We start from the raw sequence: 27563 nt of genomic DNA, 5'->3' as shown, positions 1-27563 counted from the left end.
TGCAACATTGCACGATACCATATTTAGGTCTCTAAAATGTATAATTTAAATGGCAGCAAAGGTCTCTTCTGAATACTGGAGCAAGAATCTGCTTTCCTTTCAAATTTACTAAGGGCCTGTCAGAGTGGCATTTACTTCTGTGAGTGTTTCCTAGTCCCATGATTTCATTTTTTTTCTACCCAAGACAACAAGCTGATCTGACAAAGCAGAAAACTTTATACTTCCTCTGTTATTAGACAGACACCTTAATGTAGCAGGAAAGAGAAGTATACTTTTAAAACAAGGATCTTTAAAAATTTAATCTGCCAATTTCAGACACAACAGGTATCCAGATTAAACCAACCTAAATATTTTGGTTCAAAGGTCAAATGACACGCGACACTAAATTGAAATGGCACATGAACCTTACAGTTAGGATATTCCATTGTGCTAGATCTGAGAAGACTGGTTGATGAGCCACTAGTGAATTGAATCACCCAGACAATGTGTACTGGTGATGTTACCAATCTTACATTTACATGAAACCTTTCACCCAGAGGATCACTTTGCCAGCTTCTGAAGGCCAACCCTTTTGGGGTGAAATGGGTCATCTGTCCATAGCAGCATTATACTTCAGCTACAAGGAGCAATTTAGGAAGGCATAATTTAATTACTCACATCTGAATTTGGCCAAGAATACCATATGATGGGTAAGGGGTCAGGACCTGAGTTTTTCCATCTCATGCAATTTCAAGGTACCCTCAGCTGAAAAAATTATTAGGCGTTCTTGTTTTGTCGCCTCATTGTTCCTCCTTCTGATCTGCTCAGAAAACATACAGGCCCTGATTCACAGTGAGCTGGTTGTGCGTCCATGATCCTCAGCCACTCAGTGGAATACAGAGCACTAGGGAGCCTAATCTAACATGTCTAATGGAGTTTACCTAGGTGGAGGATCAGGCATAGGGGCCTCTGCTCCACCCTAACCCTTTCCATGTCTGCCTCATTGCCAGTCCACCACGTACATGTCTCTGACCTCCCCCTTACACAGAGTTGGTAGGGAAGCTGGTATAGGGTTATATCAATCGGCAGAGATTCTCCCAACACAGGGGGAATTCTCCTGTGGGAATCTGATTGACTTCAATTTGCTTTGGGCCCATTGAGCAGAAAATCCAGCCCACACTATTCAGTAGAACCACCAAACCACATTTCAGTCTGTATAGATAGGGCCTCTAATTTCTCTTCCCATGGTATCACCGGAGTCCTTTCTCTCTAGCATGTGCAAGTAGCTAGTAAAACTTAAAGCACTGTAGGCTAAGTCTGCTAAAAAGGAACGGGAGTATTTAAAAATGTGCTGCTAACCAGAAAACACACATGAAGAAGGGCATCCATTTCCCCCTCCCTAATCCAGAATCTTTCAAACTGGTCTTAGTGCAAAGAGTCCCAAGATGACACATTTCCAAGACTTTGATCCCTTTATCTGTGAGTTTCACCAACCTTTTTTTCTTTTCTTTTTCAGTTAGTATTATTTTATGGACTTCTATAGTATTACAAGAGTAAAGATCCACCAACAAAAAGAAAAGAAAAATCCATCTTGTCTACTAGGTACCCATTATGAAGATTTTGGCATATTGAGAGAAGTGTGTCAACTATGTGATGTATCTACTGGTGCTTGTGGGCACTAAAATTGTCTTAGATTGGCAGCTGAATCAACAACTCAATAAAGATATGAAAAAGTGTCAGGCAAATATTCAGTGACTGGATAAATTGTTCACCATGTTCTGTCAGTGGGAGCAAATGAATGTAGCCTATCAGATCCAAACCTTATTTTAATGTCACAGATTGAAGATCGAAATAAAACACTTGGCTGATCACAGTTACACATATTCTAATGCGACATGCTGGCACTGAGAAACCAGTCTGGCATATGTTCAACATCCTGGGTTACAGTGACAATGTCATGGATTATGAAAGAGAATCATTAGGAAAACAAAAAGCAGAAAGCAAGGAAAGGGAAGAAGCAGCAAAGGATAAAGGAATAGTGAAATATGAGAACTTCAGGAGGACTGCAGACAAATTCTAATGGTACTGTGGTCGTATTCAACACTGATTTACACCCCTTATTCAATCTCATGGAATTGAACAGGACTGCAAGTTACTACAGAGTTTGACCATCTGTCTTTTGAGAGTAATATATATCAGTTAGCAACATGATATGCCAGATCCTGACCTTGCCATATAAACTGTGGAACATCTCCCCCGGCAGCAAAACTTTTGTGGTTCTCCTGAAGGTTGGATAGAGAAGGAGGAGCCAATGCATAGGGGAGTTTCTCTAGAACTGGGGTGGCAAGAGCAGAGTGAGAACCTCTTTCCTCTCTAGGAAAAGATGTCTCAGGGTTGTAAAGAGCATACCTGTGGCCCATTCTCCACTCATTCCCCTAAAAAAACCACCCCAATCTATGTCATACTCTTCCAAGAGATGGGAGAGACAGCAGATGGGGCAATTAGCAAAGGGACTGGGAAGAAGCACGTGTGCCCTTTCCCATAATCCCAGAAAAACTGACAGGCTTCCAGGGAGAGTGCCACCTCACCCCAAAAAGACACAGTTGAGGGGGAGGACAGGGAAAGACAACACATGTAGCAGACCTGAGATGTGGGGGTCAGTGGGAGAGCACCCATCTCACTAAAAGCTGGCAGAGAAGCATAGCAGAGACCTCAGTGAATGAGTTATAGCACTAGTTTGCCCACTATTGCTGCGGAGCCTCATGTTACACATTCTCTACTCCTCACCCTGCATCTCTTTGATCTGCCACACAACGGGAGCAGAGAAAAGGTGAGGGCTCCACCCAGGCATCTCTGAACTATAATTCACCTACTCACACCTGGAATAGGGACAGAGGCCATTTCCCATCTCGCCAGGCAGGACAGCAAAGGGCAGCAGGGCCTTACAATTGTGCCTTGTTTCTTTTTGGTTGGGAAGGATGTTCTATATTAGCCCCACCCAAGAATTACCAGTTCTTTGATGTGGGAATTCCTTGCATGGGTCTTTCAAGCAGAAGCAGCAGCCTTTCCCTTTTCTTACAGCAGAAACTTTCAACCCACCCTCCTCCCCGCCGATGTATATGTCCAGCTGGGCAGGGTGAGTTGAGGTCCCTAAATTTCCAAAAGTCACCTTATATATTGAAAAATACTTGTTTCAACTGTGACATTATTAGGTAGAAGTGCACTTTAATTCTGATAAATAGCAACACACTAAAAGCAAATGATCAGGAAGTACAAATTACATCAAAGGAGAGAGAAAAAATATATTAAAGGGGCATTAATTAACACTGACAAGCAGAGATGTTGACTCTGCACAACTCATGGCTCACCCTAGAACTTGCATTCATTCATGAGCTTGTTTCACGTAAATATTTGTTTTTTATCGTTATTATGAAAAGGTAATTTATTGCCCTACGTGCTTTGGCTGTGGGAATCAGGGTGCTTTTGTAATTAAAATGATTTCTTTACTCTATTCCCATTATTTATGCTATTATTTACAATATTTGTTATAGTTGAATACACCCACTTTTTAAAAAAATATGTCAAATGTTATAGAACAAATGTACTGAAAAAAAACTTTTCTTGATTTATTTAACCTACTACATTGCCTTAAAGGTCAATTTTCCTGGACCTTGTTGGACACCAGTACACCAAATCTGTACATGAAATTTAAAATAATTATTTGTAACCACTAGAATGCAGCAACTCCAGGATCAAATCAATTGTGTTATTGGAATTAAAGGGGAAAGAAATATACATCTATATGCCAGACTCATAGAATCCTAATTCTGTTCACTGATCATCAGCTGTATTATAAAGGCTGAAATCTGTCCTCAGATGCACACGTCACTCCCCTTGACTTCAATGGCAGCCTGACACATACATTCAAGGACAGAATCTGGCCCCAGGTGTTGTGATCTCATCAAAGGAGTGAAGTGGATTCCCTATGGAAATAGTCGGTACCCCTTCCTGAAAACCAGTAAATATGAATTTTTCACTTATACTTTCCACATTTAACTTTACAGGTCATTGACAACACATTTAAATAAAGATGAACCCTTTGTGACTCAGTATCAGGACAGTAAGGCAGTCACTGTACCATTTGCTGTTATGTCCACCTTCATAGGGGGGAGGGATAGCTCAGTGGTTTGAGCATTGGCCTGCTAAACCCACGGTTGTGAGTTCAATCCTTGAGGGGACCATTTAGGGCTCTGGGGCAAAAATTGGGGATTGGTCCTGTTTTGAGCAGGGGGTTGGACTAGATGACCTCCTGAGGTCCCTTCCAATCCTGATATTCTATGATATCTAACCAATATCATTGGCTGTAGGACAAGTCATTGTCACCTTTAGAGTTCCTAAAGCTCTCATTAACCAGAAACCAACTCACTGGACTAAGCGCTGAATACTAATTGCACTGCAAACTCCATTACTTCATTATAGTGGATCTGCATTATCGTAGTAACTGAATACTTGAATATTAATAGACCTGCACAGGTCGGGAGGAAAATCACTTCTTCAAAGGTCAAGCTGCAGGATCTCTTCTGAGAACCCAAAAGAAAGTTAGAATAGGAAGAGGTAGAGATAAAATGGAATAGGAGAGGCTCTGAAAGTGTCATTATCTTTATTTATTACAAGTACTAGAGAATTAGTGAAGAGACAATAAGGAAGTCTGGAGAAGTGTTGGAGAGGGCAACAGCATTGAATATACAGCATCCATCAAGTGTAATGAAGCTTCAGGAATGACCAGGAGGTTTGAGGAAAGCTAAAAAGGCCTAGTCTGTGATTCTATAGATTATAGAGTGAGCAAGGGCATCCCCAGGATTGCCCCAGGATAAATCTAATGATTTATGAGAATACAGGGAAACAACCCAAAAGACAAGGAAGTATAAAAACAAAACAAAAAAACCTGGAACACTGGAGGAGGATGGAAACAACCAAGAAAGTTAAGTGAATGTTGGGCATTTTAAGGGGCAGCTAAGAGTCAATGTTAGTAGAGTAAATGAGACAGCTATTAATATGGAATCGAAATTTACAACAGAAACTTATTTACATTAGGTTTATAATAATTTATGATAGATCCAGGGGTGAGAGTTGGGCAGGGGGGAAATAACAGCCTTTAAATGATTTTCGCTGCAGGTCACTTGTGCATCCTTTACCCAAGAAAGCCTGGCAACTGCTTGATAGTTTTCAAAAACCTTTCTGAATGTATTGTCATCTTATTTTTCACACAAAAACGTTTTTTTTTGTTTTTGCTTTTTAATATCTAACATGTTAGTACTTGAAAACCTCATCATTACAACATTCTGTATTGACCACCTAATGTTTAGTAGGACTTAAATGAAACCGTGACAGTAGAATGATTCAGCATACTTGCTTGCACAAAGCTAACACATCAAAAATAATGAAAAAAACCAGTCTTATTGGTTTACATCAGACATTAGAAAATGAAAACATTACCTTGCCAAGTGAAAATGCGAAACAGGAAAAGGTCTTTTAGAAAATATCTTGTGTGCTTTAACTGAGGGAGGCAAAGTCTGGTTGCAAGGGGTAGGGGTATTGCTCTAAGTCTTTACAGGGATAACAAAGATGAACTAGTTCAGAAAAAGCAGCAGCAAAAGCTTCTTTTTAATCTTTTGCGTGATAGCCGCCATGTTGGCTAATATACCGGGGAATGAACAGGAGATTTTCAGTGCTAAAAATCATAAGCTGTTACAGCTTAAGCAAAAGCTCTCTGTGGTTCTAACAGTTTCATATCCTCGAGCTGAGTGGAGGATGGAAAATCTGTTTTGCAAATGATTTCAAAATTTTGAACTATAGCTTTGTTCCAACAATTTCAAAATTCACTGTAAAATAAATTAAAAAATAGAATAGTTGCAAATCAATTGAAATACTTCATTCGTTTAAAAAGTGAAACTAGGCCAAATTATGAAGGATGAATATAACAAAAACCAACACAAGCATGTAGGGACAAAATTAGAAAGGGTAAGGCAGAAAATGAGGTTAAACTATCTAGGGACTTTAAAGGTAAGAAGAAAACATTTTACAAATACATTAGAAGCAAAAGGACAGGGTAGGCCTATTCAATGAGGAGGTAATGACAATAACAGAGAACGCAGCAATAGCTGCAGCGTTAAATGCATTTTTTTTGCTTCAGTATTCACCAGACAGGTTAACAGTGATCAGAAGACTAACACAGCTAAACATCAGTGTAAATGGGGTAGGATCTGAGGCTAAAATGGGGGGGGGGGGGGGAGGAATTAAAAATTTCTTCGTCAAGTTAGATGTATTTAAGTTGGAAGGGTCTGATGAAGTGCATCCTAGAATACTTAAGGAACTGGCTGAAGAGATATTTGAGCCATTGGCAATTATCTTTGAGAACTCTTGGAGGAAAGGAGAGATCCCAGAGGACTGGAAAAGGGCAAATATAGTACCCATCTATAAAAAGGGGAATAAGGACAACCCAGGGAATTATATACTAGTCATCTTAACTATGGTACCTGGAAAGATAATGGAACAAATCAATCAATTTTTGAGCATGTATAAAATAATAAGGTGATAAGTAACAGTCAACATGATTTGTCAAGAATAAATCATGTCAATCCAAACTAATATCCTTCTTTGACAGGGTAATAGGCCTTGTGGATAGAGGGGAAGCAGTAATGCTTTTGATAGTATCTTATATGACCTTCTCATAAGCAAACCAGAGAAATATAGGCTAGACAAGTCAACCAACAAATGGTTTAACAACTGGTTAGAAAACCATACTCAGAGAATAGTTATCAATGATTCACAGTCAAGCTGGAAGGACATATTGAGTGGAATCCCACAGGGATCTGTCTTGGGTACTGTTTCCATTCCATATCTTCATAAATGATTTGGATAATGGCATAGAGAATACACTTATAGTGGATCGCAAACTAAATATGAGTCAACAACGTAATACTGTTGCGAAAAAAGCAAACATTGTTCTGGGATGTATTAGTCGGTGTGCTGTGAGCAAGACAAAAGTAATTCTTCCACTCTACTCAACACTGATAAGGCCTCAACTGGAGTTCTTCAGGAAAGATGTGGACAAATTGGAGAACATCTAGAGGAGAGCAACAAAAATGATTAAAGGTCTAGAAAACATGATGTACGAGTAAAGATTGAAAATTTGGGTTTGTTTAGGCTGGAGAAGAGAAGGCTGAGTGGGGATGTGATAATAGCCTTCAAGTACATAAAACATTGTTGTAAAGAGGAGGAGGATAAATTGTTCTCCTTATGCAGTGAGCACAGGACAAGAAGTAATGGGCTTAAATTGCAGCAAGGGAGATTTAGGTTAGATAGGAGGCAAAACTTCCTAATTGAATGGGTACTTAAGCACTGGGACAAATTACTAGGGAGGTTATGGAATCTCCATCATTGGAAGATTTTAAGAACAGGTGGGAAAAACACTTGTCAGGGATGGTCTAGATAATACTTAGTCCTGCCTTAGAGCAGAGGACTGGACTCAACCTACTGAGGTCCCATCCAGTTCTATTTTGATTTTGAATTTTTACTCTATATTCTATTTTAAAACAGAATATAATACAAATTACATTTTTGAAACAAAGTAATTTCAAAACAATAAATCAAAATGTTTCATTTTGAAACATTGAAATAGAATATTTTGACACTGTTGGAACGTCATTTCCCCCAGTTTTACTCCAAAACGAAATTTCAGGGAGGTTGACACAATTTTACAAAGTATATTGATCTTTGGAACTGCATTCTCTTATGGAAAATGGTTCTGCTGAAGTTTTTCCAACCTGCTTTATCACCAGGCACAGAGGAGAATCTGTAACGCACACTTCCAAGTTTGTTGCACTTGCACTCAACCAAACCTTTTTGTTTTTGAAAACAAGAGTCAGGAAAGATTTGGTAAGTCAATTTATTTTCAGTTATCTCCCTTATGACAGGTACCATCTTTAGCAGAGACCAGACATTTCTTTCTGTTCTTTGGCAGCAGGCCATGCCACCGGAGGGGAGCCAAGTGGCTCTTTCTTCCTTTTTGACAGTGAATTCTATCTTCAGAGCCACTGAAGACAGAATAAAACTAGAGATAATCATTTCCCTTTATTCTGTACTGGTTAGACTACAGCTGGAATACTCTGCATAAATATGGGCATTATACAATAGAAATGATAGAGAAAATTGAGAGATTGCAAAGAAGAGTAACTAGAATGATAAAGTGTCTAAAACGAAATGTAACACAAAAAGAGATTAAGGAAAATAAATGTGGATTAAATAAAAAAGCCTCTTACATCAATCCAACATTAAGCCTGCACAGTTAAAATCACAAAAAGACAGGAACTGCAAACATTAAGGTTTCAGTAGCAATGCTGACTCAACTGCACTGCACATCCTTGATGATGCACAACACAAGTTTTATGATGCGCACATTTAAACAGAGAAACCTGATAAAAATTACACAGGTGTAATATGACAAGTTAGTGTTTCTGTTCAAACTCAAGCTCTGCATTTCTTGTTTTTCGGTGATTTTATCAATGAAGTTGAAATGTTGCATTTACATTTTTTAAAATGTAATATTCTTGTTTTTAAAAGAAAAAGAAAAATCTTCTGTGCTTAAATGATGTTAGTCTTTAAATGATTGCAACTAGTCTGAAGTTCACACTTTCCTGTATTGTTGCTATTGGTTGGTTGGAGATAGGTTTCTGAAATGCTAGGTTGTTAGAACAGCAGCATAGTTGTTTACATTGTGATGGCTCTAACCTTACAATATAACAAGCTTTTTAAATATAAATAAAAGCTTGCATATTAGGCAAAAATTGGAAGGAAGAAGATAAGATTACAGGATTTGAAAGGGGTGTTTTTGCACCCATGATTTTCTCCTGAGGTTAACATAGGTTTTTTGGAGAATTTTGCTGTTTTTGCCCCCCAATGCCAGCTTGATTCTGTGAGATGCTGAGCACTCAGGCTCTGCTCCAAAAAAATACTCAAGTATGTCCTTGACTGAAGTAAAGGAATAGTTCCAATGAAGTCAGTGGGCTTATTATAGAATTATAGGACTGGAAGGGACCTTGACAGGTCATCTAATCTAGTTCCCTACACTCATGGCAGGACTAAGTGTTATCTAGACCATTCCTGACAGGTGTTTGTCTAACCTGCTCTTAAAAAATCTCCAATAATGAAGATTCCACAACCTCCCTAGGCAATTTATTCCAGTATTTAACCATCCTGACAGTTAGGAAGCTTTTCCTAATGTCCAACCTAAACCTCCCTTGCTGCAATTTAAGCCCACTGCTTCTTGTCCTATCCTCAGAGGTTAAGAAGAACAATTCCCTCCTCCTCGTAACAATCTTTTATGTACTTGAAAACTGCTATCATGTTCCCTCTCAGTCTTCTCTTTTCCAGACTAAACAAACCCATTTTTTTCAACCTTCCCTGATAGGTCATGTTTTCTAAACCGTTAATCATTTTTGTTGCTCTTGTCTGGACTTTCTCCAATTTGTCCACTTCTTTCCTAAAATGTGGCGCCCACAACTGGACACAATACTCCAGTTGAGGCCTAATCAGCAGGGAGTAGAGGAGAAGAATTACTTCTTGTGTCTTGCTTACAACACTCCTACTAATACATCCCAGAATGATGTTTGGTTTTTTTGCAACAGTGTTACACTGTTGACTCATATTTAGCTTGTGATCCACTATGACCCCCAGACCCCTTTCCACAGTATTCCTTTCTAGGCAGTCATTTCCCATTTTGTATGTATTCAACTGATTGTTCCTTCCTAAATGGAGTACTTTGCATTTGTCCTTATTGAATGTCATCCTATTTACTTCAGACCACTTCTCCAGTCCTGATCATTTTGAATTTTAATTTTATCCGCCAAAGCACTTGCAACCCCTCCCAACTTTTTATTGTCCGCAAACTTTATAAGTGTACTCTCTATGCCATTATCTAAATAATTGATAAAGATATTGAACAGAAATGTATCCAGAACTGATCCCTGCAGGACCCCACTCATTATGCACTTCTAGCATGATTGTGAACCGCTGATAACTACTCTTTGGAACGGTTTTCCAATCAGTTTTGCACCCATCTTATAGGAGCTCCATCAGGTTGCATTTCCCTAGTTTGTTTATGAGAAGGTCATGAGAGACAGTATCAAAAGCTTTACTAAAGTCAAGATATACCACGTTTACTGCTTTCCCCCCATCCACAAGGCTTGTTACCCTGTCAGAGAAAGCTATCAGGTGGATTTGACGTGATTTGTTTTTGACAAATCTATGCTGACTGTTACTTATCACCTTATTATCCTCTTGATGTTTGCAGAAAGGAGTTGGGCCATATTTTTCAAAGAATAGTCATCTCTGGGCTTACACTATGGGTCCTAAACATCAATCCGAGGTGAATGTTTTTGAAAAAATGTAAGCATATAAAAACAGGGACATATAATGGAAGCTCTTTGTCAATTTAAAAAAAGGTCAGAAGTTACAGAAGCTTGTCATACTAACGAGGGAAAATGGAGCATACAGGGGGACATGGTCATGGTGCACACATACATACACACACACACACACCTCCGTCTGTAAGTATAAATATAAGGAAGAAGTTATTTGCACCAATTAGAGATACGATTAGAAAAACAGATTTGTGTCAACACAGGAACATATCAGTTTAAATACTGATTATCTGAAGGTGAGATCAACTTGGGAAGGAAACCAATTTGTGAAAAAAAGTCAGAGAATGAGAAAGTCACTAAAATCCGTCTGGTCATAGCTTGAGAGACTGGCAATAGTTTATAGCCATTAACGTTCTACAAAAAATAATTTTAAAAAAGCAGGGGCTTGGACTGTCTCAGGCTATAGCATCTTCTCTCTTGTGTTGAAGATTGGTTTGTTAGCTTTTCCTGGATGAAAAGAATGAACAAAAGATGCATGAACAGAAGATCACGCCTCTCCTGCCAACTTCAAATAGCTTCTCAGCCTAGCTTCTCTCAACCTTCATCATTTCAATGACAAAACTGTTTGACCCATTCTCTGGCCTCAAGCTTTTACAAAATGGACACACTGCTATGTTAGCATGCTACCTACTACAACCTTTTAGAAAAAGGTTCTTAGAGATGTCCTGTGATTGTAGCTTTGTGGAAAATATAAAACCATTCTGTGGGATTTGTGTATCTTCGATACTGATCAGAGTCAAAATGAAATCTTACGGGCTTTATCTGTTTCTTGCTGCTTGATCAATTTCCATCTCATTATGCCCAGCACTAGCTTTCAGGATTAGCTAATAGTCAATGGTATACTAGCCTTGACATAGAAGAAAAAAAAGCTATTAAATTTGATCTTCTAGTTCTCCCCAGAGGTAGGAAACAACAACAAAGTAATTTACCCCCTTATTAAGAAGGTGATTCAGGGCACAGCTATCAGCATATAACCATTGGCTGCCTCTTTTGTGCATAGATATTACCCATTAGTGCACCATGTTTTAATGCATTACCATCATTAAAGCCAATACTTTGGGGCTATAATCTTGGTAGTTTAGTTCCTTCACAACATTCTAGTGAGAAAAGGTATCAATGGAAATCTGGAGATTTAATTATTAAAATGTAATTCATTTTGCTCATTCTAAAGCACAATTCTTTTATTCTGCATGTTTTAGTTAATGAAAGTCAGATTCAATTATATTTTAGGCAATGGACTTGATCTAAAGGGGTTTATCAGCTTTCACAAAGGATTGTAGGAAAACATTTTGCTAGCAAAAGCTGGCTGGTTAGATTTGGAAAAAAATGTAAGGAAAAATCAACACAGAAGAGGGGACAAATATGCAGTTGTTTTAAAGCTGCATTTTGTATGATTTTTAAAAGGAGCATTTTAATAGCAAATATTAGAGATGGGCCAAAGTCTGAACACCCTTACATTTTGGTGGGGATGACACTGTTCAGAGTATGAACCAAGCTTCAGAGCTGAATTCTGCAACCAGTCCTTTTGTCTGTAATGAGCTGAGCCAAAATGTCAGATTTGAAAAAAAAAAAACTACCTTAATTTAGTGGGTGTCAAAATCTGGGTTCACATCCAATTTTGTAGTTCAATCTCATCTCTAGTAAACATGGTCAGAATTTTACCTTCTAGTTTCAGTGGTGGATTCTGCTGCATATACAAGGTCATTATTTAATAAATTGTCCAGTATCTTCTGTGCTAGACTAACTTATATTGTCTTATATAAGACTTATATTGTCATCTTTCATAAAATCCTAATTCCAGAGGTTGATAACTTGACTTTGTTTAGATGACTTCAGAGGTTTCAAATGCAATAACCCTGAACCCTAATGAATACATAGCAGTGAACATTTAGGGGTAGCTAGCAGAGCATAATACATATTCAATAAATGAAGAATAAAATAATTTAATCATAAGTTAATGCTGGTGACTGGAATTGTTATGTGCATAGTAGGAGTTATTTCAGTTTCATAAATGTCTTATTTGATGATGATTGGTGCTGAATCGTCCTTCTTTGAGTTGTCTCTAAATCAATCTGATGTCAGAAGAAGAGGGGAAGGCGAGCTGAAGAATGTTGAGGAATTCCCATTAATTGCAGCACGTGTGATAACAAATGATTTGAGGGAATGGTTGGTTTGGCAGATAGTCAGTGGGAAGGAGAAGCACGGACAAGATAAATGCCAAAAGAGAACTACGGTTGATAGTAGACTGAAATTTAGATGCAAGTTTGCAATGGGTTGTGATGGCAAATAAAGGATAATGCAATTTGCATACACAGAGGCAACAGGGAGATACAGCCCTACTCAAATGAACCCTTAAGATCACATCCAGGATACTGCATTTTGGCAAAGTACGTCTGCTTCTATCCTCCATATTCTTTAGGGTGGCAAAAGTACCACTTCTCCCTCACACGAGACTGTTGCTGCTGGTTATGCCTTTTTGAAACAACAGCAACTTCTTGTGTTTTCTCTTCTGTCGCTGCTGCCCTCCTCGCTGTTAGTAATCCTGCCACCTGGTTACTGTAGACAACAACTACTTTTAACAACAGACAACAGCCTTTGGAAGAGGGGAGGGATGGGGGGGAAGAGTGTTGCACTCTCTGGAGGCCCCCCCCAAAAGCCTTGCATTACGTTTAAAATGTTCTGTTTAAATGCTCAGTTTTGGTCAGACACTTCCATTTTCTGAGAGAAAGGGGGAAAAAAAATAAAGGCCCCAATCCTGCATGCTGTACGGCTATGCAAAGCCACACTGAAGTCAATATTAAGTTGATGTTTTTTTTAAATTCATGGATGGGGGCTTCATCTAACCTCCTTCTGGAAGCCAGTGAACAGCTGGCACTGTAAATGTTTTAGGCAGGATAGCAAGAAGGGTTTATAATGTGCAGAAACCATGGAAGAGTTGCAGTCAACTTTGATGTAAGTAAAGCGAGGAAAGATCACAAAAAATCCTTAGATTCCAGTAGGGGATTGATTGTTTCACAATTAAATTTCATCTCTCCATCATTTAGTGTAAATTATTAATACCTACCACTGAAATCACATATAAACTTTATGAAAAGGCCTACATTGGCAAGTCATTCTAAATAATCTTTTTCTTGGTCTTTTAGACTCTAGTAAACTTTGGATTTTGTCCTTTTACAATTTACTTATGCATACACATCCATATACACATGCAACCATCTCAGAATGACTTTGAATACATTTTGAGAGGTAGACTGGCTTACTTAAAAATGAATTCCTGAAGAAAGGAAAAACACCTTTAAAAACCCCATAGAAGTACTGTTTGAAGGACAAGCCTGAGGCTGTTTACTTTCTGTTGACATTTTGGCTTTTATCTCCTGCAATAGCTCAAACAAACAAGATCTGGGCTTCATGCTGCTAGACAGCATTGTATTAAACGGGACTTTTTTTTTTTTTTTTTTTAAAGGCTGTTCCAAAAGGTATAGTGTGTGTACGAACCCCAAACTCTATGATTTAGATTAGTTTGGCACTGGAGAAAGTTACATTATAAAAAGTAAAGGGGTGTGCATATCATTTGTGATACAGGATATTTTTCTCTCTGACTGTGATAGCTTCTGTTGTAGGTGAAGTCTGTGGCTGTTTTAGATATACCAGGAACAGGCCAATAGAATATATATATATAAATTAATGGCCTAAATGATATAGATTACTTTATAAATAAAAAATAAAAATCAAGATTTCTTAATTGGTGTTGGGAAAAAATAAATTTTAAATAACTCTTTTAACGAACACCTACTTGAGGTCTTGGGAAGGTTCTGCTCTGATATGGGGTGTCTCCACAGAGTGCCCAAACACTGCCCCTTCTGTGCCTAAAATAAACACACAAATAAAATACAGTACAATTATACTGGAAAACAAAAACACATTCAATTCTATAACCATAAATCGACATATTAGGACAAAATACTTGGTTGATTCATTATCAATAAGGTTTCTTCAGATTCAACATTTATTTTTTGCATTAAAGAAAATGTTATTGCTTAAGTCAAAATCTGTATTGAGAGTACTAGAAACTGCAGTCATCTATGTATCCATAGAACAAAGTTAACTTAAATAATAGAAGTCCAAACTTTCCAGCATTGGTGTGCCCATCAGTGTACCCATCTCAACACTTTTAGAGAAATCACGTTAAAGGTCAAAATTTTTAAAAAGATAAAGAACATAAGTATGAACAACAAAAATGTATGGTCAAACTTTCAGAAGTGTCCAGTAATTTTGTGTGCCTCAGTTTTTGTGTGTCTAGCTTGAGATATCATGTACCTGGTCTTCAAAGGTTTAGAAAATGCATAGCTCTCTTATTCTTCTGAAGATACCAACTATTTTGAATCTCTTTACCCTTTTCATGTCTTACATTCCCTTGCCAGGAGACATTGGCTCACTAATTTACTGATGACAACATTTCTGAAATGACCACTAATTCTGAAAGCCTCATTTTTGGGTGCCTAATAGGAGACACCCTGGTGTGTGTTGCTGAACACCCAAAACAGAGGCATACAGAATAAGTGAATATTTCTGAATACTCAATTTATATAAGCATCTATAATTTCAAATGCTCACACAAAGCTTAATGAATAAGGCTATTTTACCATTTTCAGTCAAAACTGGGTTTTTATGAAAAATAGGGTTCGATTAAATGAATTTTTTCACAAAAAGAATCTAGTTTCATGGAATCATTTTGACTTTTCATTGAAAAACTGAGAAACAAAAAACTTTTGGTTTTCAACCAAAAATTTTATTTTTCAACAAAAAGCTGAAAGTTTCTGACAGCATCTCCCTCTCCCCATTTTTTGACTAGTTCTTTTAACTAACAAGCTTAAATAATACACTGATCTGTTCCCAAATAGGTTCATCTTTCCTGTACTTAATCTACTGTCTTCTTCTATCAGTCTAGATTGTGGATATGAACTATACACAGGCAGCCTGACCCACACTTTGGCAGTGGGTTCTTTATTTGGAGTGCCCTTCACTTTTAAGTCACTCAGCTTGATCTCTGAAGAACAGACCTATGCAAGACTAGGCTGCCTGTTTCTTGCGCACATGCTCAGGTCTAACCGATTGCCATATATGGGACTGGGAAGGAATTTCCCCCCCAGATTAGATGAGCAAAACCTCTGGGGTTTTTTGATGTTCCTCTGCAGCATGTTTGTGTGGATCTCTTGCCAGGATTATCTGGGTACCTCTCATTTAATCATTTCCCTGTCAATGCAGAAGCCTGAAGTACTGGTGAACCTTGGTCCTTCCTATTCTGTGACTGTGGCACATCATAGTGTAGTTTCCTATGGGTCTCATTTACTTTGGTCACATTTCCATTGCCGGGTTTAGTGTGTGGGCGCTTGGCGGTGTTGGTGGCCTCTGATATGCAGAAAGTCAGATTAGATGATCCAGTGGTCCCTTCTGGCGTTACACTGTATGACTCTGCTCACATGACCGGGAAAACCGAGAAGTCTGCTGTTTTCCAGGAGCTAGAATTCATGATGTGACGGAGAGACTGCCGAGTCTCATCAAGCCCTCGGATTGCTACCACTTCCTGTTTCTCTACGTGGGCACCAATGATACTGCCAAGAATGACCTTGAGCGGATCACTGCAGACTACGTGGCTCTGGGAAGAAGGATAAAGGAGTTTGAGGCACAAGTGGTGTTTTTGTCCATCCTCCCCGTAGAAGGAAAAGGCCTGGGTAGAGACCGTCGAATCGTGGAAGTCAACGAATGGCTACGCAGGCGGTGTCAGAGAGAAGGCTTTGGATTCGTTGCCCATGGGATGTTGTTCCAAGAAGGAGGAGTGCTAGGCAGAGACGGGCTCCACCTAACGAAGAGAGGGAAGAGCATCTTTGGAAGCAGGCTGGCTAACCTAGTGAGGAGGACTTTAAACTAGGTTCACCGGGGGAAGGAGACCAAAGCCCTCAGGTAAGTGGGGATGTGGGATACTGGGAGGAAGCATGAGCAGGAGAACGCGAAAGGGGAGGGCTCCTGCCTCATACTAAGAAAGCAGGACAAACAGCAAGTTATCTCAAGTGCCTATACACAAATGCAAGAAGCCTGGGAAACAAGCAGGGAGAACTGGAAGTCCTGGCACAGTCAAGGAATTATGATGTGATTGGAATAACAGAGACTTGGTGGGATAACTCACATGACTGGAGTACTGTCATGAATGGATATAAACTGTTCAGGAAGGACAGGCAGGGCAGAAAAGGTGGGGGAGTTGCACTGTATGTAAGAGAGCAATATGACTGCTCAGAGCTCCGGTATGAAACTGCAGAAAAACCTGAGTGTCTCTGGATTAAGTTTAGAAGTGTGAGCAACAAGGGTGATGTCGTGGTGGGAGTCTGTTATAGACCACTGGATCGGGGGGATGAGGTGGACGAGGCTTTCTTCCGGCAACTAATGGGAGTTACTAGATCGCAGGCCCTGGTTCTCATGGGAGACTTCAATCACCCTGATATCTGCTGGGAGAGCAATACAGAGGTGCACAAACAATCCAAGAAGTTTTTGGAAAGTGTAGGGGACAATTTCCCGGTGCAAGTGCTGGAGGAACCAATTAGGGGCAGAGCTCTTCTTGACCTGCTGCTCACAAACTGGGAAGAATTAGTAGGGGAAGTAAAAGTGGAGGGGAACCTGGGAGGCAGTGACCATGAGATGGTCAAGTACAGGATCCTGACACAGGGAAGAAAGGAGAGCAGCAGAATACGGACCCTGGACTTCAGAAAAGCAAATTTTGACAACGTCAGGGAACTGATGGGCAGGATCCCCGGGGAGAATAACATGAGGGGGAAAGGAGTCCAGGAGAGCTGGCTGTATTTTAAAGAATCCTTATTGAGGTTACAGGGACAAACCATCCCGATGTGTAGAAAGAATAGTAAATATGGCAGGCGACAAGCTTGGCTTAACAGTGAAATCCTTGCTGATCTTGAACACAAAAAAGAAGCTTACAAGAAGTGGAAGATTGGACAAATGACCAGGGAAGAGTATAAAAATATTGCTCGGGCATGCAGGAGTGAAATCAGGAAGGCCAAATCACACCTGGAGTTGCAGCTAGCAAGAGATGTTAAGAGTAACAAGAAGGGTTTCTTCAGGTATGTTAGCAACAAGAAGAGTCAAGGAAAGTGTGGGCCGCTTACTGAATGAGGGAGGCAACCTAGTGACAGAGGATGTGGAAAAAGCTAATGTACTCAATGCTTTTTTTGCCTCTGTCTTCACGAACAAGGTCAGCTCCCAGACTACTGCACTGGGCAGCACAGTATGGGGAGGAGGTGACCAGCCCTCTGTGAAGAAAGAAGTGGTTCGGGACTATTCAGAAAAGCTGGATGAGCACAAGTCCATGGGGCCGGATGCACTGCATCCAAGAGTGCCAAAGGAGTTGGCGGATGTGATTGCAGAGCCATTGGCCATTATCTTTGAAAACTCATGGCGATCGGGGGAAGTCCCGGACGACTGGAAAAAGGCAAATGCAGTGCCCATCTTTAAAAAAAGGGAAGGAGGAGGATCCTGGGAACTACAGGCCAGTCAGCCTCACCTCAGTCCCTGGACAAATCATGGAGCAGGTCCTCAAGGAATCAATTCTGAAGCACTTAGAGGAGAGGAAAGTGATCAGGAACAGTCAGCATGGATTCACCAAGGGGAAGTCATGCCTGACTAATCTAATTGCCTTCTGTGGTGAGATAACTGGCTCTGTGGATGAGGAGAAAGTGGTGGACGTGTTGTTCCTTGACTTTAGCAAAGCTTTTGACACGGTCTCCCACAGTATTCTTGCCAGTAAGTTAAAGAAGTATGGGATGGATGAATGGACGATAGGGTGGATAGAAAGCTGGCTAGATTGTTGGGCTCAACGGGTACTGATCAATGGCTCCATGTCTAGTTGGCAGCCAGTATCAAGTGGAGTGCCCCAAGGGTCGGTCCTCGGGCCGGTTTTGTTCAATATCTTCATTAATGATCTGGAGGATGGTGTGGATTGCACCCTCAGCAAGTTTGCAGATGACACTAAAGTGGGAGGAGAGGTAGATACGCTGGAGGGTAGGGATAGGATACAGAGGGACCTAGACAAATTAGAGGATTGGGCCAAAAGAAATCTGATGAGGTTCAACCAGGACAAGTGCAGAGTCCTGCACTTAGGACGGAAGAATCCCACGCACCGCTACAGACTAGGGACCGAATGGCTAGGCAGCAGTTCTGCAGAAAAGGACCTAGGGTTACAGTGGATGAGAAGCTGGATATGAGTCAACTGTGTGCCATTGTTGCCAAGAAGGCCAATGGCATTTTGGGCTGTATAAGTAGGGGCACTGCCAGCAGATGGAGGGATGTGATCATTCCCCTCTATTCGACATTGGTGAGGCCTCATCTGGAGTACTGTGTCCAGTTTTGGGACCCACACTACAAGAAGGGCGTGGAAAAATTGGAAAACGTCCAGCGGAGGGAAACAAAAATGATTAGGGGACTGGAACACATGACATATGAGAAGAGGCTGAGGGAACTGGGATTGTTTAGTCTGTGGAAGAGAAGAATGAGGGGGGATTTGATAGCTGCTTTCAACTATCTGAAAGGGGGTTCCAAAGAGGATGGATGTAGACTGTTCTCAGTGGTAGCAGATGACCGAACACGGAATAATGGTCTCAAGTTGCAGTGGGGAAGGTTTAGATTGGATATTAGGAAAAACTTTTTCACTCGGAGGTTGGTGAAACACTGGAATGTGTTACCTAGGGAGGTGGTGGAATCTCCTTTCTTAGAAGTTTTTAAGGTCAGGCTTGACAAAGCCCTGGCTGGGATGATTTAATTGGGGATCGGTCCTGCTTTGAGCAGGGGATTGGACTAGATGACCTCCTGAGGTCCCTTCCAACCCTGATATTCTATGATTCTGACTCTAGGAGTGTAATGTTCCTCTCCAAATAAGAGGTGATCAAGGATGGAGAAACAGGCAGACTGATTGGCTGGCTCTAGAAAACAACCTGCTGTTGAAGGCAAGATATGGTGGTTGTTCAATCATCTAAAAGGATCAGATGCTTACACAAAAGGTTCGCTTTGAGATTTGAGGGAATGTTCAGTGAAATTCTTATTTTATCCAAATTAGTTTTCCCATCTCAAATAACAAATAATTTCAAAACAAAGATGCAAAATTTGACAATATTTTTTCCACTTTAAGCCTTTCTTTAAAATATACTGAAGAAATTTGGCAACATTTAATAAACATCCAATTAAGGCAAAAAAGGCTGTTTGCAAAGTGGGAATAATCAGGAATGTAATAAGAAGGCTAAGAGGACAGATACTGACTCTCAGACAAAAGTTCCATAAAACTGGTATTATTCTTTACTCTGAGACATAAGGATAAAACACATATATCAGCCATTTAAATGTCTAACTATGTATTTCAGTATATAGCAATACCAAACCTATACTGTTAGTCATTCAGAAGATTAGGGCTTTTTTTGAGAATATATTGATATCTATTTTTTGTTTATTGACTTTGTATTAGAGCCATATTTTAATTTTGTTACCCATTCTCTCTACAAATTTTCTATCATTGTTACTCAATCAACAACCATGTGTCTGTAAGCTCTTTCTCTCTCCTTTTTAAGACGGAATAGTGGACTCTGTGTAATAAAAACAGATTCAATGCTATGCCATAAAGAAGTCCTCACTAGACCACTGACAATAAAAGGGAAAAGAACTAAATGAAATGAATATATTTCCACTCACTCTATATTACTAGAAATAGGACTGAGGAGAAAGTCAAGTATCCGAATGCCTGATCGTTAAATCTTCTAGGATTAAATATTGTATTTCAAATTGTTTCTGATATTTCTTTATTTTTGAGCACTACTCTTTTGTATTTCTAAACATAGCTTTTTACAAATCTTATTAAATAATTGTAGAAATACAGTGAACAGTACAGATACATCACTCTAGATGTAACAATATTTTAAACACTTTGCTGAACTAAACTATGATGATAAGATTAAGAAAACAGCTATGGTGAGCAGATTAGAGAACAAAGAAAACTGAAATGGGATGTTATATTATTTTAACATTTTGCAGTGATAGAGGGAAAATGTCCTCAACTTGAAGCCTCAGTTAAAACTGAAGGATGGTGTTGATTTCCTTGGCTAAAAATGACGGTAGTTATTCTTCTTCTAAAAGCTGTTTGCACAGGAGATCTTCTGAAATGGTTGATGCTACTGTGGTTAACAGAGAGAGAGGGGACTTAGGGAGGTCTAATGGGCTGTAATAGCAGCAGGTATCGATATACCTAAGATAGCTTTAATCTTGCTAGTTTGGGTACTGACAGTGTAGCCACAGCAGCACAGACTTCAGTGTGGATTAAAGATCTAGGCTTTCATCTCGAGAGATGTAAATGTTGTCAATCCTTATTTAGGTCACAGTGAAAACCAGTTTGGTGGACTCATCCCAACTGCTATTTTTAAATGTTACAAACATAATTTATGGGAAAATCCACTTCAAACCACCAAACCCAGCTGACTACTATAGAGATCTACAGGAAAGGAGAGGGAGAAATTTTCCTCCAACATCACAGAACATGAACAAAGCTGTGTTATGGAATCTACTCTATTGTTTTGAGTAGCCTTTGCAAGCCTAGTACTGTCAGTAGACAGGGATGAGGGGAAGAGTCAGACAGGAGCATCTGTATAGTGATAAGTTCTCCAGCTACCGCCATATGCTGCCCTGCTTTGAAAACCCAAATCTTGCCCCCACATGTAGTGTGCCATTAAGGGAACTCTTGTGGAGCTGGATTCCTTGCCACAAAGAGGGTGCTTCCTACATATCCTCAGCTCCGCCCCCCATCCTGGCCAGCAAAGCTGCACACATTTCACATCCAAGGGGCCTTCTGCAGGTGTGAAGGTGGGAACAAGACCTGAACTCATCAGAAATTTGTGCACAATTTAGAACTGTCTTGTCTAGAACAACTGTCTAGAACAACTGTCTAGAACTTGTTGTTCTAAACAACAACTGTCTTGTTGTTTAGAACAACAAGTAGAGTGCTGTCTCTACTTATGGGAGGCCCAAAATGATAGTAGCAGAGGTGGTGGAAAGTCAAGATTGAGGTGCTTAGGGGAAGCTTGAACAAACTATCTCCATACCAAGGGCCATACTCTACTCATATTCTATTGTGTGTGCCAAGCTACCACAGATAATTCTGTGCAAAGAACAAGAATAGAATATGGGCCATCACTGTCTCAAAGGCAACAGTAGTCATTTTTCACTTTCATGAGTACATTTGCTTATGAATTGAGATATTTTTTCCTATAATACACATTTGTTAAAAGGCAAATCCATTACATAAGCAGAGAGCTTTAACATGAAGACACCTAAACTAAATTTTAGCACCGGGGACTAAGTAGAATCCTTAAAGACACATCTAACATTCAAAGACAGATGTGTTTTCCTTTACCTCCAGGAACATAATCCCACATTACTTTTTTGAGAGAAAGAGAGAAGAAAGGTAAGTATAACTAGTTTTATAGCAGGTTTCAGAGTAACAGCATTGTTAGTCTGTATTCGCAAAAAGAAAAGGAGTACTTGTGGCACCTTAGAGCCTAACCAATTTATTTGAGCATAAGCTTTCGTGAGCTACACTTCATCGGATGCATACTGTGGAAAATACAGAAGATGTTCTTATACACACAGAACATGAAAAAATGGGTGTTTATCACTACAAAAGGTTTTCTCTCAACCCACCCTACTCTCCTGCTGGTAATAGCTTATCTAAAGTGATCACTCTCCTTACAATGTGTATGATAATCAAGGTGGGCCATTTCCAGCACAAATCCAGGTTTTCTCCCCACCCCCCCAAGCCCACTCTCCTGTTGGTAATAGCCTATCTAAAGTGATCAAGTTCTTGATCCTCAGAAATGTGTCATTCTGCTCACCAGGGAAATACAATACTCCCTAGCAGAAGAGATTTGTTCACATATATATTATCTTGTTTTTAGCAAGAGAGGTAAAAAAGATCAGTCCCTCAAAATCTACTGATATACCTCCTATGATAAAATACCAAGATTAAGAAAAACTCAAAGAATTAGCATAACAACTACAAATACCTTATTACTAGAAGCTAAAAAGAAGAGGAGAGTGACTAAGGAATATATTGTATAAAGCTAACATGTTCTAGGTATCTTTTCTCTCATCTGTGTGTATGGGGAATGTTCAGTGGATAACTCCTATTAGTATTATAGGAACTATATGTAAGTTCCCAAAGGTCATTGGTGGGAAATTAGGCTACTATCTCCACCCTTTGCTATAAAATGACACTAGAAATGTGTGTGCCTATGAATATTACATGCTTTATCATAAACCTAAAGTTAATTCAAAATAAGGATAATCTCTCTCAGTGACTGAAACTTGGCAGGAATGGAGATCTCTGGAAAGAGATACAGTTAGGGAACTGAATTCAGTGGAATATGACAGAGAATGGATAACAATAAAAAGTCAACCTTTCGGAGAAAAAATAGAGAGGGCACTGAGTAAGGTGCAAAGGAGGTAAAAGCAAAAATCACAAGTATGAGTGAAATTACTTCCAGCTCCAGCTCTGGAAGAGAATGAGTTAACAACACAACAAACTTCATTTAGAAAAAAGCATCTCCCCTGACAGCAGCCTAATGGACAATAGGGATAATCTACTCAGAAACACTGAAAGAAGTTAAAGCAACCTGAGGCAGAATGGATGTAAGGAAAGAAATCCTCAGAACCCCTAGAGATGGCAGGTTTTAAAAAGACATTTCTCTGACAGAGAGCACAGCACAAATCATATTAATCCTAATTCAGTACAAGGAAGATCTAGTCATGCATTCCCAAATTGTATTCCCCCTGAAACTAAGGAAACTGAAAATTTATACTTAGACCGGCTGGTGTAAACTACTTATTTCTGCTCAATTTACTACTTACTGATTTGCAGCTTTTTGGAGAATGACAAGTTTCATTAATACATCTGGAAATACAAAGTTGATGTTTGGTAACGGATGACGTTATCTCATTCATGTGCTCTTGGAGAAAAGCTGTTGGTTTATTTAGGCATAACCAGCAAACTATGGCTCGTTAGTTCTCAAAAGAAGTTTGGTGGCATTCAGTGCCTTACTCATGGGCTAGCAATCAAAGGGCCAGATCCTGCATTATTGATTTCCCTGTAGTTTTTGTATAAGAACCAGATTAAAGAACAGTAAAGTAATTACTTTTAAAGGTTTATGAATGCAAATAATCCAAGAGCACCATGCCATTTGATAAAACTAAATCAGGATTGGGTGGCACTAGTTCTAGAAGAAGTTGTTGCAGAAGCATTGATCAATACAAAAAATAAGTAAGTTCTTGGCCTGATGGCATATCAGCAGAAGTATGGAAGTGCAAGTAAGCATGAATATATTGGCACGACTGTTTAATTTCATCATGAAGCCTGAGAAGATGCCTGATGTGTAGAGAAACTGCACATTAGTACCAATATCTAAAAAGAAAAAAAGATAAACAAGACTGTGGTAACTATTGCAGCATTAAACTCCTGAGCCACAAAATGAAGATCTGGGAGATCTGGGAGAAAGTTATTGATAAGAGAAATAAAGGTCAGTGACAATCAGTTTGGATTTGTGTCAGGCAAGTGAACAATGGATGCTATCTCTGCATTAGGATTGCTTGTGGAAAAATATAGCAAAAAGAGGAAAACCCTGCACATAGTATTAATTGATCTTGAAACGTCATACGACCATGTCCTGAGAGAAGTCATCTGGTGGTGAATGACAATGAAACAGATACCCGAAGACTATATCAGATTAATTCAGCACATGCGCAAGGGTGCTGTTACCACAGTTAAAATGTCACATGGAGAAACTGAACAGTTTCTAGCAGAAGTTTGTATACCGCAAAGCTCGGCACTAAGCCCCTTTTTGTTCATATTAGTGTTTGATGTACTTACAGAAAACATCCAGGATGGCACCCCGGTGCATCCTTTTTGCAGATGATGTAGTGTTCATGGGGGAGAGCAAAGAGGGTGTGGAAGACGGTTTAGAGCCACAGCGGTACATATTGCATGAAAATCAGAAGAAATAAAACAGAGTATATGGTCTGTAGATTTCATGATCTCTTGCAGGAAGACATGAGACTAAGTCTTGGAAGGCCAGTCAATACTGAAGATACAGAAGTTTAAGTATGATAGTACAGGATAATAGTGAACTCCATGATGAATTTATAAGCAAATCAGGAAAGATGGACTAAATGGAAAGAAGTGAGCAGAGTGATCTGTCATAGTAGAATACCTATCAAATTCAAAACTAAAATCTACAAGATGGTAATTAAGCTGCACTTTTGTATGGCCCCAAATTCTGGGCACTGAGAAAGAGAGAGGAAATGAAAATGGGAAGTTGAACACTTGGAGTTACAAGGATGAACCATGTTTGGAACGAACAAATTAGTGAAGATGGTATCAATCATAGAGAAGCTGAGAGAATCCAGGCTTAAATGTTTTGGACATGTGAATAAGAAGATTGGAAGAATATATAGGAAATAAGTTATTAAACTTAGAAGTGGAGGGTGAGAGAAAGGTTGGAAGAACCAAAACTAGACAAATAAGTTTCATACAAAAGGACTAGATTAGCTGTGGAGTTTCCAACTGCTTCAAGACATACTGGAATAGAGAATGACTCAAAGAGCTGATACCATAGAGATGGGACACAGGTTAGACCAAGACGACTGTGGATTTTGTGTGTGAACAGAATGCAGAATCACACCTAAAGTCAATGAAAACAGGAACCTGAAAGCTGGTTAAATTATTCATCGTGAATAAAGGGCCAGATACTGGCACTTTCTTGCCTGCTTTTCATTTCTTTTGCACCACAGAGCATACAGAAAGAAGGCTTAATTGGACAATTGCAGATTCTCCTAAAATAGGAAGGGAGGTTGTGATGCCCTGAAGAGTGCCATCCTCTATGGATGTGAACTTGTTCTAGGCTCTCTGAAAATATTAAAGGACACATGGCAATGGCTTTCCAGACCCCAAAGGCCATCCTTGTCACAATCCTGTCAGAGTATGCAAGGAAAGTCAGAATAACTTGTGATCTTTAGGTACCAGTGACAAACTTTCAGTCCTAATGATCAATGCATCAGTTACATCCTCATGACTATCATCTTAAGGAAGAGAGCTAGGAACTTACTTTAAAAAAGGGGAGATTCTCCTTTACTTTCTTTAGCTCTCCCAAATTAGAGAAGATCCTAAAAAGGGCTGTTTTGATACATTATCTGTAAATATCTATGAAAGAAATTGGCACATACAAGGAAAAATAGATTTCCCAAGTATAATGTCAGAGGGAACCAATAAATTTCATTCTGTTATCCCTGTATTGAACCCAATAATTTCTGTTTGACCAAAGCATAATTTCCAGAAATGCATCAAATCTTCATCTGAAGACATCAAAGGATGGAGAATCCACTACTTCCATTGGTAAGAGAACTTTATGAAGTGCTGGTTTCGTATATAAATTAGGATGTAGTACCAGTTTGTCCTATTGAGTTTAAAGGAAACGCTGTAAAATCTTCATTATGGTGGAAGCTTGACATCTAATTCAAAGAATCTGTAACAAGTAAAAGTAGCCACAGTCTAACTTTCAAAGAGAAATAGGAGTAATTAATCAGGATTGCTTTGCCATTGCAAGGACCTTGAAATTAGAGGCTTTATGCTCTAAAAGGTTTAATTGAGATAGAAAAGCTTAATAATTTTTGTACTATGTGTTGAGAGTTAACCTTATTTGTCACTCTTGCCATAGGATCAGGCATTCTCCTACGAACTATAACCTGTGAAGGCTTGATTAATGCTACATCAAACACAGGAATATGCAACCAATCAGAAACAGTACATCAAGGCATCATTTAAGAACACATTCATTTGACTTACTATTTAGAAAAAAAAGAAAAGAAAAAGCGAGCTATTTTTATTATGAGTTTAAGGCAAAAGTGCAGTGCAGGTTGTGGACCAAATGCAGTTTGTACAGCCCTACAGAAAGTGCCTTTATTTTAATACAGGATCCAGCACAAAATTCAGCCAGCCTGCTTGGATCAAGTCTGCATTCTGGAACCAGCAGTTTCTACAGGTTGCACTTGCCTAGTAAAAATTAGTTAAACTGCACCATTTTATACAAATAAGGTTGTGGTGATTCCACAGACTCCTGGCCCGTAGACAGTGTAACTCCCTGAGTGGCCAAAATTTAAATGGCTCATTTTAAGTTTTGCTGGTTACATGACCCTGATGCAGGCGTATTATCATTAGGGCTTTCATTATGCCTGGACTGATCCATATTTGAGACTATTTTCTCCTATTAATGATACACCATGAGTGAGGTCATTAAGTCCAGGACTTGCTATGAGGAAGGACCAATTAAACCTGAACCATCACTGACAGATGTTTGTCCAACCTGTTCTTAAATCTCCAATGCTGTGGATTGCACAACCTGTCTTAGAAGTCTATTATTCCAGACTAACTACCATTATAGTTACAAAGATTTTCCTAACATCTAATCTAAATCTCCCTTGCTGCAGATTAAGCCATTTAATCATAGAATATCAGGGTTGGAAGGGACCGCATCGTTGAAGTGAATCGATGAAGTGAGCTGTAGCTAACGAAAGCTTATGCTCAAATAAATTTGTTAGTCTCTAAGGTGCCACAAGTACTCTTTTAGTTTTGATACTGTGCAGCAAGTACTTTTGTTTCTCCAGTTTCCTCCTGTCTGACCATTCTTCTGAAAAAGTCATATGGGTGAGATATGTATCTCTATGATCCAGATGGACTCTATCTGGTCTAGTGCATAGGGCCCTGGAAAAGGAGAACATGGCCAATTTTTTAAAAATAAGTGCCTAAAATTACACTCCTAAATCCACATTTAGGGGTCTAAATAAATGGCTTCACTTTCAAAAATGCTGAGCACGCAGCAAGCGATCAGGAGTTGCTAGGTGCTTAGCCCTTTGGACAATCAGCCCACTGATTTACGTGTCTAAACAGGGACTTAGGAACCTAGCTTTAGGCACCCAGATTTCAGATGTCTTTGAAATTATCTAAGTTACCTTCTATTT

The 27563-nt window shown here is 39.3% G+C and overlaps 1 protein-coding gene across 5 annotated transcripts in view; it reads right to left on the bottom strand.

The window, feature by feature from the left end:
- SGCZ (sarcoglycan zeta) overlaps positions 1-27563 on the bottom strand; it is a 793251-nt gene that overhangs the window by 23389 nt on the left and 742299 nt on the right. For all 5 annotated transcript variants that reach the window (XR_006290777.1, XM_043546174.1, XM_043546176.1 and 2 more), the window contains one exon: positions 14254-14326. Coding sequence is in view for 4 of the 5 variants with exons in the window: in XM_043546174.1 (XP_043402109.1) it covers positions 14254-14326 (73 nt within the window). In the remaining variant the exon portion in view is untranslated. The remainder of the gene's footprint in view (positions 1-14253; positions 14327-27563) is intronic.

Source organism: Chelonia mydas, chromosome 4 (genome assembly GCF_015237465.2).
Source record: "Chelonia mydas isolate rCheMyd1 chromosome 4, rCheMyd1.pri.v2, whole genome shotgun sequence".
Lineage (NCBI taxonomy): Eukaryota > Metazoa > Chordata > Testudines > Cheloniidae > Chelonia > Chelonia mydas.
This window is presented reverse-complemented; position numbering and strand designations above follow the sequence as displayed.